This window comes from Pongo abelii, chromosome 2 (genome assembly GCF_028885655.2).
Source record: "Pongo abelii isolate AG06213 chromosome 2, NHGRI_mPonAbe1-v2.0_pri, whole genome shotgun sequence".
In the NCBI taxonomy this organism is placed as follows: domain Eukaryota; kingdom Metazoa; phylum Chordata; class Mammalia; order Primates; family Hominidae; genus Pongo; species Pongo abelii.
The window spans coordinates 195,596,226-195,612,528 of record NC_085928.1 but is presented as its reverse complement, the minus strand read 5'-3'; the positions used below and the strand labels follow the sequence as shown (position 1 = coordinate 195,612,528).

At 41.2% G+C, this 16,303-nt stretch overlaps 1 protein-coding gene across 4 annotated transcripts in view; it reads right to left on the bottom strand.

The window, feature by feature from the left end:
- SENP2 (SUMO specific peptidase 2) overlaps window positions 1-16,303 on the bottom strand; it is a 48,087-nt gene that overhangs the window by 18,601 nt on the left and 13,183 nt on the right. For all 4 annotated transcript variants that reach the window (XM_024243984.3, XM_054550205.2, XM_054550204.2 and 1 more), the window contains 6 exon segments: window positions 13,526-13,659; window positions 13,068-13,134; window positions 11,220-11,310; window positions 5,704-5,872; window positions 2,832-2,935; window positions 439-533 (listed from right to left, as the gene is read on the bottom strand). In XM_024243984.3, coding sequence (XP_024099752.1) covers window positions 439-533; window positions 2,832-2,935; window positions 5,704-5,872; window positions 11,220-11,310; window positions 13,068-13,134; window positions 13,526-13,659 — 660 coding nt within the window.

Sequence of the window (16,303 nt, the reverse complement as noted above, 5' to 3'; positions counted from 1 at the left end):
AGTTTTGTTTTTTTGTTGTTTTTTTTTTTTTGAGACAGAGTCTCGCTGTCACCCAGGCTGGAGTGCAGTGGCGTGATCTTGGCTCACTGCAATCTCCACCTCCCAGGTTCAGGCAATTCTACTGAATTACTCAGGAGTAGCTGGGATTACAGGCAAGTGCCACCACGCCTGGCTAATTTTTGTATTTTTAGTAGAGATGGGGTTTTACCATGTTGGCCAGGCTGGTCTTGAACTCCTGACCTCAGGTGATCCACCTGCCTTGGCCTCCCAAAGTGCTGGGATTGCAGGCGTAAGCCACCGCGCCCGGCCCAGTGCTGCGAGATTTGACAGTATTTTGGTACACCATCTACACTGGAATGTCAATTTTCTACCTCATATGAACACTGTAACATGAACTAAGGTCAATATATTAAGACAAGGCTAAATCTGGGAACTCACATTGTTTTGGAACAAACTGAGTTGTTTTGACTCCGTGATTTTGCTCTTCCCCCCAGCCTTTGGTCTTTAGTGTGTCCATCTGACTTCTTTGAGAACTTAGAAACACAAAAAGTGAGGGAGATCAGATACAAAAGCAAAGTCTACCATTAATATGCACTATCTCTGTCCAGCAAGCTTCTTCAAATAGGGGTGATTGATTACGCTATTATATCAAATTACAACAGAAAGGAAGCAACTATGTGGGACTAGGATAAAAGGAGTCTAATCCTGATTCTAATAATATTTCAGCCATGTTACCTAACCTCCAGTTTCTCTGTTTGTAAAATCAGAGGTTCTGAATCCCCAGTGATGCATTAACTGAAAAATCTCAGTGTGACAAAACTCAGATTAAAAGATAAAAAACTTTTTAAGCTATATATTTAAGTGGATCCTGAAAAAATACATTAAAAGCAAGAATTTTTTGTTTTTTGAGATGGAGTCTCCCACTGTCGCCTAGGCTGCAGTGCAGTGGTGTGATCTCGGCCTCACTGAAATCTCTACCTCTCAGGTTCAAGCGGTTCTCCTGCCTCAGCCTCCCAAGTAGCTGGGATTACTGGCGCACGCCACTACACCTGGTTAATTTTTGTATTTTTAGTAGAGATGGGGTTTCACCATGTTGGTCAGGCTGGTCTCGAAGTCCTGACCTCCGGTGACTCACCTGCCTCGGCCTCCCAAAGCGCTGGGATTACAGGTGTGAGCCACCGCACCCAGCCAAAAGCAGGAACTTTAATTATTTATTTATTTATTTTGAGATGGAGTCTCGATCTGTAGCTCAGGCTGGAGTGCAGTGGCACAATCTCTGCTCACTGCAAGCTCCGCCTCCCGGGTTCACACCATTCTCCTGCCTCAGCCTCTCGAGTAGCTGGGACTACAGGTGCCCGCCACCACGCCCAGCTAATTTTTTGTATTTTTTAGTAGAGACGGGATTTCACCGTGTTAGCCAGGATGGTCTCGATCTCCTGACCTCGTGATCCATCTGCCTCAGCCTCCCAAAGTGCTGGGATTACAGGCGTGAGCCACTGTGCCCAGCCAAAGCAGGAACTTTAAAAAGCAAAAATAGTTTGAGGGTTTCGCCAACATGACAAAGCTAAGAGTTCGTTAAACATACTGCTGTTTCCAACATATGGCTGGTCAAAATGGAGAAAATACTGACATTCTGACTAAACCAAAAGAATTTTTTTTAAAAGTTCACAACTGATTATTCTCAAATAATCTGTTATTTCTGCATTCAAAAGCTAGATAGTAGGCTGGGTGCGGTGGCTCACGCCTGTAATCCCAGCACTCTGGGAGGCTGAGGCAGGTGGACTACCTGGGATCAGGTGTTCGAGACTGGCCTGGCCAACATGGTGAAACCCCGTCTCTACCAAAAATACAAAAAATTAGCTGGGCGTGGCGGTGGACGCCTGTAATCCCAGCTACTCAGGAGGATGAGGCAGGATAATCGCTTGAACCCAAGAGGCGGAGGTTGCAGTGAGCCGAGATTGCGTCACTACACTCCAGCCTGGGCAACAATAGTGAAACTCCATTTCAAAAAAAAAAAAAAAAAAGTTAGATAGTATTGTGTGACTTTTTAATCTTCGATTTGCTATTATATAATTTCTGGGATCCCTGTGTTTTCTTACACCACTTGTTAGAATTACCTATTGTACCTCAATCCTGAGCTCACACATTTTTTGTCCTCCTTTCCACAGGCAAATACAAGGCCAAATATCACTTCCTTCTGCCACTCTCATCTATTAATATTTGCTCAAATCATTATTTAATTAACAAGCTGTCCTATAAGGAAAATTGTTATGACCTGGGAGACTTTAATCTTGTCTCTAGTGGGTTTCCAAATGTGCTAAGATTCAATCTCTATGATGCCGTAGGGACTAGGTGTGTCTCATGGGGTGGGGGTGAGGCAAGGGGAAGGAAAAAAGACAAAAAGAAAGACCGGAAGGAGGTGAAGGAGAAAGGGAGAAAGGAAGGAAGGAAGGGAGATGGGAGAAATGGAGAGATGGGCAGGAGTGGGGTGGGGAAGGGAGGTAGAGAGAGAGATTGTGGGAAATGTATGCTGGGGAGGTTGAAGAAACTCTCTGCCTCTTGGGAGCCCTACTTCAACCAGTGATCCACTTTTTTATATAAGAGTTTCAAGTAAAAGTTTACTTGAACAAAAGGTGCTAAAGGTAACATAAAATTTTACTTTGCAAAACCACTGTTACATATTATTACTAGATAAATATCCAGGCAAATGACAGAGCTAGTTCTCTCAGGGTTAACCTCTTCTTTCAATATAGCCCTTCCCACCAATACTTTCTCCAAAACAAACAAAAAAAAGATGCCTAGCAAAGCATTATCTGTTAGCTCATTGTCACCTGTGATAATTTGAAGTTACAGGACAGACAGAGTTTCCATGACCACTTTCTTTAAGTCGTTCCAATAACTTTCGGTACTTTTCTCTTTCCTCTTTTTGAACACCCTAAATAAAAGAAAGCATGTTAGATAAGTACCAGCACATTAAATTTATAATTAAAAGGCCAAATGTAAACCATAGATGGTTTTATTTGCCAGCACTATGTTTTTAATATTTCTTTGAATTAATTACTAACTTTATACATTTTTTAAAAATAAAAAAATCTAGCCTCCTTTGATCAACTGAATCTACAATCTATAGCTACGTAGGGCTATCCCATTTAGATGAGCCACTGCTCTCCAGCCCACTTTATTCGTGTTATCTGCTAAATTCTGATGGCATCTAGGTTTTTGACAGAACTGGGTTGAACAGAATTAGGTTAACTACAAAAAAACTCAGCAGAAATCACCTGCTTGCATAACGAGAATATGCAGCTTCCAAAATGAATTGGCCTCACCAACATCACCAGTAACCTCTATGGCTACATTTAACAGACACTTTTCCAGCCCTTATGTTGCTTGATCTCTCTTCAGCATTCCACCCTGCTGGCCTGCCTTGCTTTCCTACACAACAAGCTCTTCTGACTCTTTTCTCTGTCTCCACTGCAGACTATTCCTTCTGCCTACATCATACTGATGGTTTGCCCATATCTCTTCTTGCACTACATTCCTTCCCTGAATAATCTCATCAGCTCCCTTGATTTAAATAACACCAACAGGTTAAAGATTCAGAAATGTGTCTCCTCCTCAAAATTCCCATCACATATATCCACAAGCTTCCAGGAGAGGGTTTCTTGTGGGTTTCACAGGGAGTTTAAACAATGTCCAAAACTGGAGTCATCATCTTCCCCATAAACATAGGGTTATCTTGGTAAGTGACACGTAGTGATTCCCAAAACTGAAATCTGGGACTCAGACCCTTCTATCTACTTTAGATCACACTTAATCAACAGATACGTCCTTGCTAATACTACCTACCAATATTTCTAGAGTATATCTTCTGCATATTTCCCTGTAGATACTGGCTCAGTCCCATTTCTGATTTCTCATCTAAGAGACTGGAATATTTAACACCTCATCTTAAAACCCCTTTCAGGGATATGATCCATTCCTCTCTCTCTGCCTGCTTATCAAATAGCAACTATTTATGTATAAGCTCTTAGAGAGCAGAAACTGCATTTCATTTAATCTTGAATTGCTAGCACAGTACAACTAGCACAGCACCTGGGACCCAAATAAATATTTCTTTGATGAACTAAATTAAACAAGTGGCTCAGAAAACTAGTTGGCAAGTGAAACAGCAGATGGTCCTCAGGAGTGCCAGATACAGGAATAATTCTAAATTTTCCTGGAATAAAGGAAAAACTCAAAAGGAAAGTAAAAAGACTGACTCTTCATCATGCTGAGTGTTCTGAAAGGTGAAGGAAAAAGCAGAGATGCACACCATTTACTTCCCTTCCTTAGTCACAGTTATTAAAGTTTGTAAAAAGAAACAAGTTATGGCTGGACGCAGTGGCTCACGCCTGTAATCCCAGCACTCTGGGAGGCCGACGCTGGAGGATCGCTTGAGTCCACAAGTTTGAAACTAGCCTGGACAACATAGCGAGATCCCATCTCTCTATATAAAAAAATAACTTGATAAATTTTTTTTAAAAAAGCAAGTTAGACTAATTCAGTTACCCAAAAAGAATCTAATCTTGGCCAGGCGCAGTGGCTCATGCCTGTAATCCCAGCACTTTGGGAGGCTGAGGTAGGTGTATCACCTGAGGTCGGGAGTTTGAGACCAGCCTGGCCAACATGGTGAAACCTCATCTCTACTAAAAATACAAAAAATTAGCCAGGCGTGGTGGCACATGCCTGTAATCCCAGCTACTTGGGAGGCTGAGGCAGGAGAATCACTTGAACCTGGCAGGTGGAGGTTGAAGTGAGCCAAGATCACACCATTGTACTCCAGCCTGGGCAACAAGAGCAAAACTCTGTCTCAAAAAAAAAAAAAAAAAAAAAAAAAAAGAATTTAATCTTATCTCTTCCTAACATGACTCTTTTTCTTCCTTATGATAAAAATAACCACATCTAAAAATTGACTAAATTATATGTATATAGAATATCTATAAAAGAATACATATAGGTATCAGAGGTTACTTGCTAAGAAGTAAACATGGTGGTGGAAGCCAGGTATGGAAGGGAGTCTGAGAAACTTAGTTACCGTATATACTTTAGTACCTTTTGAAATATATAACATATGCTGGAACATGGGAGACAGAGGTTGCAGTGAGCCAAGACTGCACCACTGCACTCCAGCATGGGTGACAAGATTCTCACTCTGTCTCAAAAAAAAAAAAAAAAGGAAAAAAGAAATATATAACATAGTAGATATATTATTTGCTCCCAAAAATATTCATTAAAAATTCTTTTTAGTCTTTTAATTTTTATTACTCAAAAAAGTTTCATTTTTAAATTTAGCTGTCTGACTCTGTGTCTGTGCCTTCAATACTTTCACAACAATTTTCTGCTCCTTGACAAGCAACATGCTTGATCCTGTCACGGACTCATTGAGCACACGTGGCCGCTATAGGCCTTGCTAATGTGATCTGGACAATCTCATAAGAACTTTAGGTCTCATAGCATGAACCCCTCAAAGTCTGCCTGGGCACATGCTGCATGCAGATTTTTGGTGCATCTGGGTTTAAGACAGCCTCATTTTGTTAGAGGCTGTATTGTAGGAAAACCTACAATGGTATGTCAAATGTTGAACCATTCTGAGTGTCTCTAGGCAGCATCCTTGGGAAGAGCTGTAAAAAATTTTCTTTAAGAAATCAAGCTAAAAAGGCTTACCTCCTCCACAGTACAATGGGGACGCCTCAGACCCTTGCCACTCTCTTCAGAAATCATCTCTGTTACAGCCTGTTCCTGAGGTTTCCACATTAAAGAACTCTCTGGATTACCTTTGCTATGGCGACGGCCACCTGGTCTTCTATTATAGCCTTCTGAGTTCAAAGTAAAACTGAGCAACAGAAAAAAAAAGAAAAAAAGTATCACCAAGCTGCTTAAATTGCTGGAATCTAAGCTCCCAGACCATCCTGTGATTAAGCTGCTTTAGGTCAAGCAAGTTGCTTTACTCTTGGCAAGTCAGACCAGTACAATTATGCAAAAGTTAGATCTATCCCTAGAGCACAGGGCACCCCAGCATTCCACTATGGAATGAATGTCTGTTTCTAAACTAGAGCTGCCACACAAAGAAAGTCTCTGCCTTCCTCTTCATGCCCATTTCCAACCCCAAATCTAGATTTAGCTCCCCTATTGCATATACCCCTTCTGATACTGCATTTTTCCTTTAGTCACCTGGAACCACTGAAATTCATTATTGGTGTGATTATTTGTTTAACGTCTATATTCCACACTAAACTTTAAATTCCATGAAAAGAGATTACATCCTTTCACCACTGTTATCTTAGTACAGGGTCTAAGCCAAAAGGCCCTCAATAAATATCTGCTGAATGCTAAATTAATAAATGCTAAAGGAACTGAAGCCTGGAATTCCTACCCAGTCACAGTTGCTGGTGACAAATCTGCCTTTCCTGCCATTACCAACAATGCGACAAACTGACATTATGCCCCTCCTTCCTTGGGTGATGCTTTTGAAATGCATACCACTTATGCGGTGTTTCACAAAAAAAAAAAAAGGCATAATCTGAAGCAAATCATCAGTAAATATCAGACAAAATTAAAATATTAATGCCACTGAACACAAAGAAAGGGCAAGGAGTTGTTGCAGAATAAAGTAGATCAAAGAGACATGAAAACTATGTGCAATACCCAATCCTGCACTGGATCCTGTATTAGGAAAAAGAAAAAGTTATGAGATAAAAATTTAAATAAGACCTGTAGATTACATAATAGTATTATATCAATGTTAATTTCCTGATGTTGGTAATCCATGATCATGTAAGTGAATGCCCTTATTCTTTTTTTTTTTTTTTTTTGAGACGAAGTCTTGCTCTTGTCCCCCAGGCAGGAGTGCAATGGCGCGATCTCGGCTCACTGCAACCTCCACCTACCAGGTTCAAGCAATTCTCCTGCCTCAGCCTCCCAAAGTGCTGGGATTACAGGTGTGAGCCACTGCACCCGGTCTTGAATGCCCTATTTTTAAGAAATAAACAGATTCGGCCAGGCACGGTGGCTCACGCCTGTAATCCCAGCACTTTGGGAGGCTGAGGTGGGTGGATCACGAGGTCAGGAGTTCAAGACTAGCCTGGCCAATATGGTGGAACCCCAACTCTACTAAAAATACAAAAATTAGCTGGGCATGGTGATGCATGCCTGTAGTCCCAGCTACTCGAGAGGCTGAGGCAGGAGAACTGCTTGAACCCAGGAGACGGAGGTTGCAGGGAGCCAAGATCGTGACACTGCACTCCAGCCTGGGAGACAGAGCAAGACTCCATCTCAAAAAAAAAAGAAAAGAAAAAAATAAACAGACTCAACTATTTAGGATTAAAGGGACATGAATCAAAGACTCTCAAATGGTTCAAAACAATATGTATATATGAGAGAATGAGAAAGCAAATGTAACAGAATAACAACTGGTGAATCTAGGTCAGGTTATCCGCCTAATAGAGCTTCAAAATATATGAAGACAAAAAAACATGGAGCAAAAACTAGCAAAGCTGAAGGAGAAATAGAGAAATCCACAATTATGGTAGAAAACTCAATTCCTGACTCATCAATCAATAAAAAAGTTGACAGAAAAATCACTAACACCTGTAAAACATTATCAACCAAGCTGACCTGACATTTAGGTCACTCTACCCAACAACAGCAGAATATGCATTCTTTTCAAGTGTACATGGAACATCATCCAACTGGACCATACTCTAGGCCAGAAAACAAACATTAAAAAACTTAAAAGAAATGAAATCATACAAAGCATATTCTCTAACCATAATAGAATTAAACTAGAAATCAATAACAGATATCTGCAAAGTCCCAAATATTTGGAAATTAAACAACATATTTCTATCCTTCTAAATCACAGGTCAAAGAGGAAGTAAAACAGAAATTAGAAAATATTTCTTTACTTTTTTATTTTTTTATTTTTTTGAGACGGTGTCTCACTGTGTCGCCCAGGTTGGAGTGCAGTGGCCCAATCTCAGCTCATTACAACCTCTGCCTCCTGGGTTCAAGTGATTCTCCTGCCTCAGCCTCTCGAGTACCTGGGATTACAGGTGTGTGCCACCATGGCCAGCTAATTTTTGTATTTTAGTAGAGATGGGGTTTCACCATGTTGGCCAGGCTGGTCTCAAACTCCTGACCTCAAGTGATCCGCCCGCCTCGGCCTCCCAAAGTGCTGGGATTACAGGTGTGAGCCACCACACCTGGCCTAGAAAATATTTTAAATTGAATGAAAATGAAAACCAACATTTCAAAATGTGGACAATGCACCTAAGCAGTGCTTACAGGGAAACAGCATTAAATGCTTAGAGAATAAGTTCACCCCTAACTAACTCTGTATCTCCTAAGAACAAGGGCATCTCTTATATAACCACAATATAATCACCAAATTCAGGAACTTTTGCAATAGTACAATGTAATATGTAGCCCATATTCAAATATCTCTAAAGCTATTAAAAAATAACCGTCATAGCAATTTTGTCCCATCTAAAATCTAATCCAGGATCTCACATTGCATGCATTTAGTTATCATGTATCTTTCATCTCCTTCAGTCTGAAACAACTTTTCAGCTTTTCTTTATCTTTTTAATGAATACAGGCCTATGGTTTTGTAGAATGGACCTTAATTTCAGTTTAACCAGCTTTCTCATGATTAGAGTCTATCATTTTTGCAGGAATGCTGCATTTAGTTATGATGTCTTTCTCAGTGCAATACATTTGAATGCCATGATGTCAGTTTGTCCAACTGCTGGCAATTTCACTTTGATGTCTTGGTTAAGGTGGTGTCAGTCGTGCTTCTCCACTTTATTTTTCCCTTTGTAAGTAATAAGTAATGTGGGCTGGGCGTGGTGGCTCACGCCTGTAATTCCAGCACTTTGGGAGGCCGAGGCGGGTGGATCACCTGAGGTCAGGAGTTCGAGACCAGCCTGGCCAACATAGTGAAACCCCATCTCTACCAAAAATACAAAATTAGCTGGGCATGGTGGCACGTCCCTGTAGTCCCTGCTACTCGGGAGGCTAAGGCAGGAGAATCACTTGAACCCAGGAGGCAGAGGTTGCAGTGAGCCGAGATCATGCCACTGAACTCCAGCCTGGGCAACAGAGCAAGACTCCATCTCAAAAAAAAAAAAAAAAAAAAAAGTAATGTGTAAGGAGATATTTTGAGTTTATGTAAATACCAGTGCCTCATCAAACTTTCTTTTTTTTTTTTAAGACAGAGTCTCACTCTGTCACCCAGGCTGGAGTGCAGTGGTGTAATCTCAGCTCACCGCACCCTCTGCCTCCGGGTTCAAGCAATTCTACTGCCTCAGCCTCCCGAGTAGCAGGGACTACAGGTGCGTGCCACCACACCTAGCTAATTTTTCTATTTTTAGTAGAGACGGGATTTCTCGCCATGTTGGCCAGGCTGCAAACTTGTATTTATTAGTTTTGGCTCAATTGATGATTCCTGCCCATATCAGTTATTACCAAGACAGTTACAAAATGGTGATTTTCTAATTCTATCATTCCTTCCACACTTATTAGTTGGCATTCTACTATAAAGATCTATCCCTCCTCAACACTATATATTTATTTATTAGCATCTGAGTCCCTGTCTTTATTCATTTTGATGTTTAAATTATCCCATCTGGCCAGTGAAAGCCCCTGTGAAATCTCCTCCTCTGTCAGGGTGGCATGCCCAGTTTTTGAACACTCCTTTACTTTCTGGCACAAGATGTTCAGACTCACTTTATACTTTCTTTCCTAGCCCTACAATCAGCCATTTATTCAATTCCAGAGGGTGCTAGTTTTTAGTTTCTCATTCCTAAATATAAGTGGATAGCCAAGGAGTACCAAGTACTTGAATCAAGACTCTAACTTCAAAGATCAGACCAAAATAAACAAACACAGAGGGAGAGGGCATAAACCAGAAAGGAGCACTCAAAACATATTTTAAAATAATAAACAGCTTTAGAGAGATAAGGAAAGATTTTGCATCCTTAGAACAAGATGCTTAGAGAAAGAAAAAAAACATTGGGAATAGGCAGGGGGAGAACTTTTCTAACTTAAAAACTGACAGTCAAGAAAGAATTAGTAAAAAACGGTTTTAAAAAGAGCAAGAAGGCTGCGTGCAGTGGCTCAAACCTGTAATCCCAGAACTTTCAGAGGCTGAGGTGGGTGGATTACCTGAGGTCAGGAGTTCGAGACTGGCCTGGCCAACATGGTGAAACCCTGTCTCTACTAAAAATGCAAAAAATAGCCGGGCATGGTGGCACGCCCCTGTAATCCCAGCTACTCAAGAGGCTGAGGTGGGAGAATTGCTTGAACCCAGGAGGCGGATGCTGCAGTGAGCCGAGACTGTGCCACCAAACTGCCTGGGTGACAGAGCAAGACCCCATCTCAAAAAAAAAAAAAAAGCAAGAACAACAAAAGGAGAGAATATATGGGAAAATTAGATCAATCCAGAAGGTCTAATGTCCAAGCAATAAAAATTCTACAAAGGGAAGGAAGAAAACTATTAATAATAACATTTTAAAGAACTGATGGATATGAACAGTATATGAAAATTAACCAGGCCATGTACACTTATAATTTCAGCACTTTTCTGTATGTATAATTATATTTTTAAGTTGAGAATAAAGTAAGTGGCAATTCTTTCTAAAACAGTTTTCAAAATCAGATGCTATGGGCATATAATACAGTAGAAAATGTAAGGCCAGGTGCGGTGGCTCATGCCTGTAATACCAGCACTTTGGGAGGCCAAGGTGGGCGGATTACCTGAGGTCAGGAGTTCGAGACCAGCCTGGCCAACATAGTGAAACCCCATAACTACTAAAAATACAAAAATTAGCCGGGCATGGTGCAGGGGTGCCTGTAATCCCAGCTACTCAGGAGGCTGAGGCAGGAGAATTGCTTGAACCTGGAAGGCAGAGGTTGCGGTGAGCCAAGATCGCACCAATGCACTCCAGCCTGGGCAACAGAGAAAACTCCATCGCAAAAAAAAAAAAAAAAAGAAAAAAGAAAGAAAACATAACACACTCCTACTAAGTTCAAGTCTCTCACTGGCTGCATGACATTCAGCAAGTTACTAACCTCAGAGCGCTTAGCAGGACTACATAATAGAACAAAAGTGAGACTGCCTAGCAAGAATGAGCACCTAATAAATGCTAAGTTTCCATTTACAGAAAGAATTTAACACTTACCCAAAGGAAGGCAGGACTCTGCGTGGCTGATCTCGGGTTACTGTCACTCTGATCTTTGGATAGTCACTTATTCCATTAGGAGATTTATTACCTATTTAAAAAATGCATTTGTAATTGTGAAATGAAAAATCACCTTCAAACAGTCTGCATAAGGAAAGAAAAAAGTCTGTGAGCAACCTACATCATAGAGCTAAATCAACATCTTGTTTTTCAATGTCTATTAATAGCACAGGAGTCTAGCACAAATTTTGTAGAAGTTAAAGGAAAGCAATAGGGCTTAGTTTGTTTTTGATCTCAGATAGGTAATAACAGAATTCACTGGCAGGCTTTGCTTATTTTGCTTGATGGGACTGTTAAGAGGCCACGAAGAACTCAAAGATTATAACTCTCTGTAATCTAATCAATTGGAGTAAATTGTTCAAATTCAAACCAGCCATACGTTTGGCTGGTAACATACCTAAAATATGAAAAATTCTGAATTCCCAAACACATCTGGCTCCCAGGGGTTGCAGATAACAGATTGTGGACCTCTTTACACAAGAAACCTGCCCTAGGAACACCTGGGCTTCTCTGACTAGACTACACAAAACCCACAGAAACACAGTAGTGCCAGCATCTCAGGCACAAATCTACCATCCCTCATATATGTCAATCTTAATGGTAAACAATTCTAAACAAATATTCCAAACAGATGATAAAATTCAATTTATATTAACTTTTTAAATGAAATAAAAGCCTTCAAAGAAATATCATCTTTGGGCCGGGCATGGTGGCTCACGTCTGTAATCCCAGCCCTTTGTGAGGCCGAGGTGGGCAGATCACCTGAGCTCGGGAGTTCAAGACCAGTCTGACCAACATGGAGAAACCCAGTCTCTACTAAAAATACTAAATTAGCCAGGGTGGTGGCGCATGCCTGTAATCCCAGCTCCTCGGGAGGCTGAGGCAGAAGAATCGCTTGAACCCAGGAGGCAGAGGTTGCGGTGAGCCGAGATCGCCCCATTGCACTCCAGCCTGGGCAACAAGGGTGAAACTCTGTCTCAAAAAAAAAAAAAGAAAAAAAGAAAAAGAAATATCATCTTTGTTCCAAGTTTTTAGGAACTAGCTTCTCAGACACAGGGGTATGTATTTGTTCTCCTTTGCTTTTCTCTACTCCTAGAGGTACTTTTTTAAAAAGTTTGAAAAGCACAACTCTAAGGCTTTTATCATTTCCTTAACTTCTTCCACTTTTGAATTTTAAACCTACAACTTCTCTAAGCTCATTTTCCCTAACTTCCTTCCCCCGCAACTTTATAAGCCTTCCTGAGTGGCAGACATCACAACTATTTTGCAGGATTCCGGCTTCTTCCTACTTTTCCCCACCATAGCATTTTGTATAGTGCATATATATATTAATGACAATTCCACTTCAGGATCTAAGGATGACATGGAAGTCCCTAGTCCATAAAACTGTGATAACTGGGAACCTAAGGCTGCTCCCCAACTAGATGATGAACTCCTAAAGGACAGGAATAAGGTTTTATTATTTTGTTATTCTTAATAACTTAGCACAGCACCTGGCACAGAGTAAGTTCTCAGGAAATGTTTTGCTTTTTTTTTTTTAAATGAATGAACCTTTTTAATATGACCTTCATCTAAGTCACATTGAGGACACTGATAATACAAACAAAAAACAACAGTAAATTCAAAGACAACAATTCTGAAGAAAAGCTATTTGCTTTTTAGAATGGTAGAAAGAATCTCTTTCTCATCCCAATCCAAATCAGTGTTTTCCTTTCATATTTTCAAAATATAGGAAAAAAATGGGCAGAAGGAGGTAGGGGGAAACAGAAATATTTTTGACCACCTCACCCAGTTTCAGCATGTTGTTCCAGGATCCAGAACCTGTCAGTTCACAAGATGAAGAGTTCGAAAATACCTTAAAATCAAACAGAATCACTTCTGTAGCATCTAAATTTTCTCATCTAAGTAAGTTTCTATTATGAAAAGATAACTTTTTCTTAGGTAGCTCACAGAAGAGATACCATCAATAAGACCTAAGGTTTAATTTGTCAAGACTCACAAAATGATGTAGAAATAACAATTCTAGTTTCTTTGTACATACTTAAATAAGAAAGCATATATAATAATATTTAGCTCTTTATAAACGCGTTTTAAATGTTCATTTTATTAACCTTTAATTTCTTGGCCTTTATAGCACAGCTAATAAATATACAAATATTTCTGGAAAAAAGTAATTATACACATTAACTCTCAAAGAGAGAATTTTCTAAGATCAGTATTCCTAATGGAGTCTCATCCCCACTGACCTCTCCTGAAGGGGCCACATTCCGTGTTCCATTACAAGCAGAAGTTACCATGGGCTTTGTGGTCAGCTGGAATGGGAATCCAAATAAGCTGGCAGCATTGTAGAGACTGTTTTTCACTTGGTGAATAAAGCAATCTAGAAAGTGTCAACAAACTGTAAATATAAAGTAATAAACTTCCAGCTAAAAAACAAAATGATATCTTGGAAAAAGCCTCTCTCAATTTTTATCAAAAGTTCTATTTGCTGGGTGTGGTGGCTCACACCTGTAATCCCAACACTTTGGGAGGCTGAGGTGGGAGGATTGCTTGAGCCCAGGAGCTCGAGACCAGCTTGGGCCACCATGGAGAAACCCCATCTGTACAAAAAATTAGCTGGGGATGGTATCACACGCCTGTAGTCCCAGCTACCTGGGAGGCTGAGGTGGGAGGATCACCTGAGCCCAGAAGGTTGAGGCTACAGTGAGCTGTGATTGTGCTACTGCACTCCAGCCTGGGCAACAGAGTGAGACTCTGTCTCTGAAAAACAAAAATTTAAAAAAGTCCTATTTTCAACCATTGAAATAAAAAGGTATTTATAAATATAATCCTTTTCTAGGTTGGGTATGGTGGCTCACACCTGTAATCCCAGCACTTCGGGAGGCCGAGGTGGGCAGATCACTTGAGGTCAGGAGTTCGAGACCAGCCTGACTAACATGGAGAAACCCCATCTCTACTAAAAATACAAAGAATTAGCTGGGCGTGGTGGCGCATCCCTATAATCCCACCTATTCAGGAGGCTGAGGCAGGAGAATCGCTTGAACCTGGGAGGCAGAGGTTGTGGTGAGCCAAGATCGTGCCATTGCACTACAGCCTGGGCAACAAGGGCGAAACTCCATCTCAAAAAAAAATTGGGCCAGACTTGTGGCTCTCATCTGTAATCCCAGCACTTTGGGAGGCCAAGGTGGGTGGATCACTTGAGGTCAGGAGATTGAGAACATCCTGGCTAACACAGTGAAACCCCGTCCCTACTGAAAATACAAAAAATTAGCTGGGCATGGTGGTGCACGACTATAGTCCCAGCTACTCAGGAGGCTGACGCAGGAGAATCGCTTGAACCCGGGAGGCAGAGGTTGCAGTGAGCCAAGATCGCGCCATTCCACTCCAGCCAGGGCGACAGAGTGAGACTCCATCTCAAAATAAATAAATAAATAAATAAATAAATAAATAAATAAAATTTTTCTAACTGAATAACTGGAATGCCAGTATTGTAATTGTGTTTTTTAAATAAAACATCTGAATATAAAAACATAAAACCATCACTTTAGCAAATCCATACTGATTCACACACACACACACACACATACACAAAATGTTCTGAAATGACAGCTTTTAAGCAGAGTTCTCCAGGATATATAAAATAAATTTTTGCTGGGCGTGGTTGCTCACGCCTGTAATCCCAACGCTTTGGGAGGCCGAGGTAGGCAGATCACGAGGTCAGGAGTTCAAGACCAGCCTGGCAAACATGGTGAAATACCGTCTCTAAAAAAAATACAAAAATTAGCTGGGCTCAGTGGTGTGCGCCTTTAGTCCCAGCTACTTGGCAGGCTGAGGCAGGAGAATCGCTTGAACCCGGAAAGCAGAGGTTGCAGTGGGCTGAGATCGTGCCATTGCACTCCAGCCTGGACGACAGAATGAGACTCCATCTCACAAAAAATAAACAAATAAATAAATAAATAAATTTTTACCACAGAGATGAGGGCATGATTAAACAACAAGGAGCATATAGCCACCAAGTACGGCAGAATTCTACAGGAAGCACTGTCATAGTCTCACTAGCTTGTCCTTATTTCCCAAGCAGGTAACAATATACTGTAGTTGCCCTAAACAACTATTTACTAAGCCCCTATTATATGTTGGCTAAGTAAAGTATAAAATATGCAGTTTTTTTTTTTTTTTTTTTTTGAGGCAGGGTCTTACTCTGTCACCCAGACTGGAATGCAGTGGCATGATCACTACTCACTGCAGCCTCAACCTCCCAGGCTCAAGTGATCCTCCTACCTCAGTCTCCTGAGTAGCTGGGATCACAGGCATGCACCACCATGCCTGGCTAATTTTTTTGATTTTTTGGTAGAGGCAAGGTCTCACTATGTTGCCCAGGCTGGTCTGGAACTCCTGGGCTCAAGTGATCCTTCTGCCTCAGCCTCCCAAAGTGCTGAGATTACAGGTGTATGCCACTGCACCTGGCCTAAAATATGCACCTTTTAAACATCTAAGATAGAACAAGACTATCCCTCTAGTGGAGATGTGTTAGAAGATCTTAGGCAGGGCACGGTGGCTCATGCCTGTAATCCCAGCACTTTGGGAGGCAGAGGCGGGCAGATCACTTGAGGTCAGGAGTTCAAGACCAGCCTGACCATCATGGCGAAACCGTCTCTACTAAAAATACAAAAATTAGCTGGGCGTCATGGCACACACCTATAATCCCAGCTACTCTGGAGGTTGAGGCAGGAGAATCGCTTGAACCCAGGAGGTGGAGGTTGCAGTGAGCCAAGAAGGTACCACTGCACTCCAGTCTGGGCAACAGAGTGAGACTCCATCTCAAAATAAATAAATAAATTAGCAGGGCCTGGTGGCACATGCTTGTAATTCCAGCTACTTGGGAAGCTAAAGCAGAAGAATCGTTGGAACCCGGGAGGTGGAGGTTGCAGTGAGATGAGATCATGGCACTGCACTCCAGTCTGGGTGACAGAGGGAGACCCTGTCTCAAAAAAAAAAAAAAAAAAAAAAACCTCAGACTCACC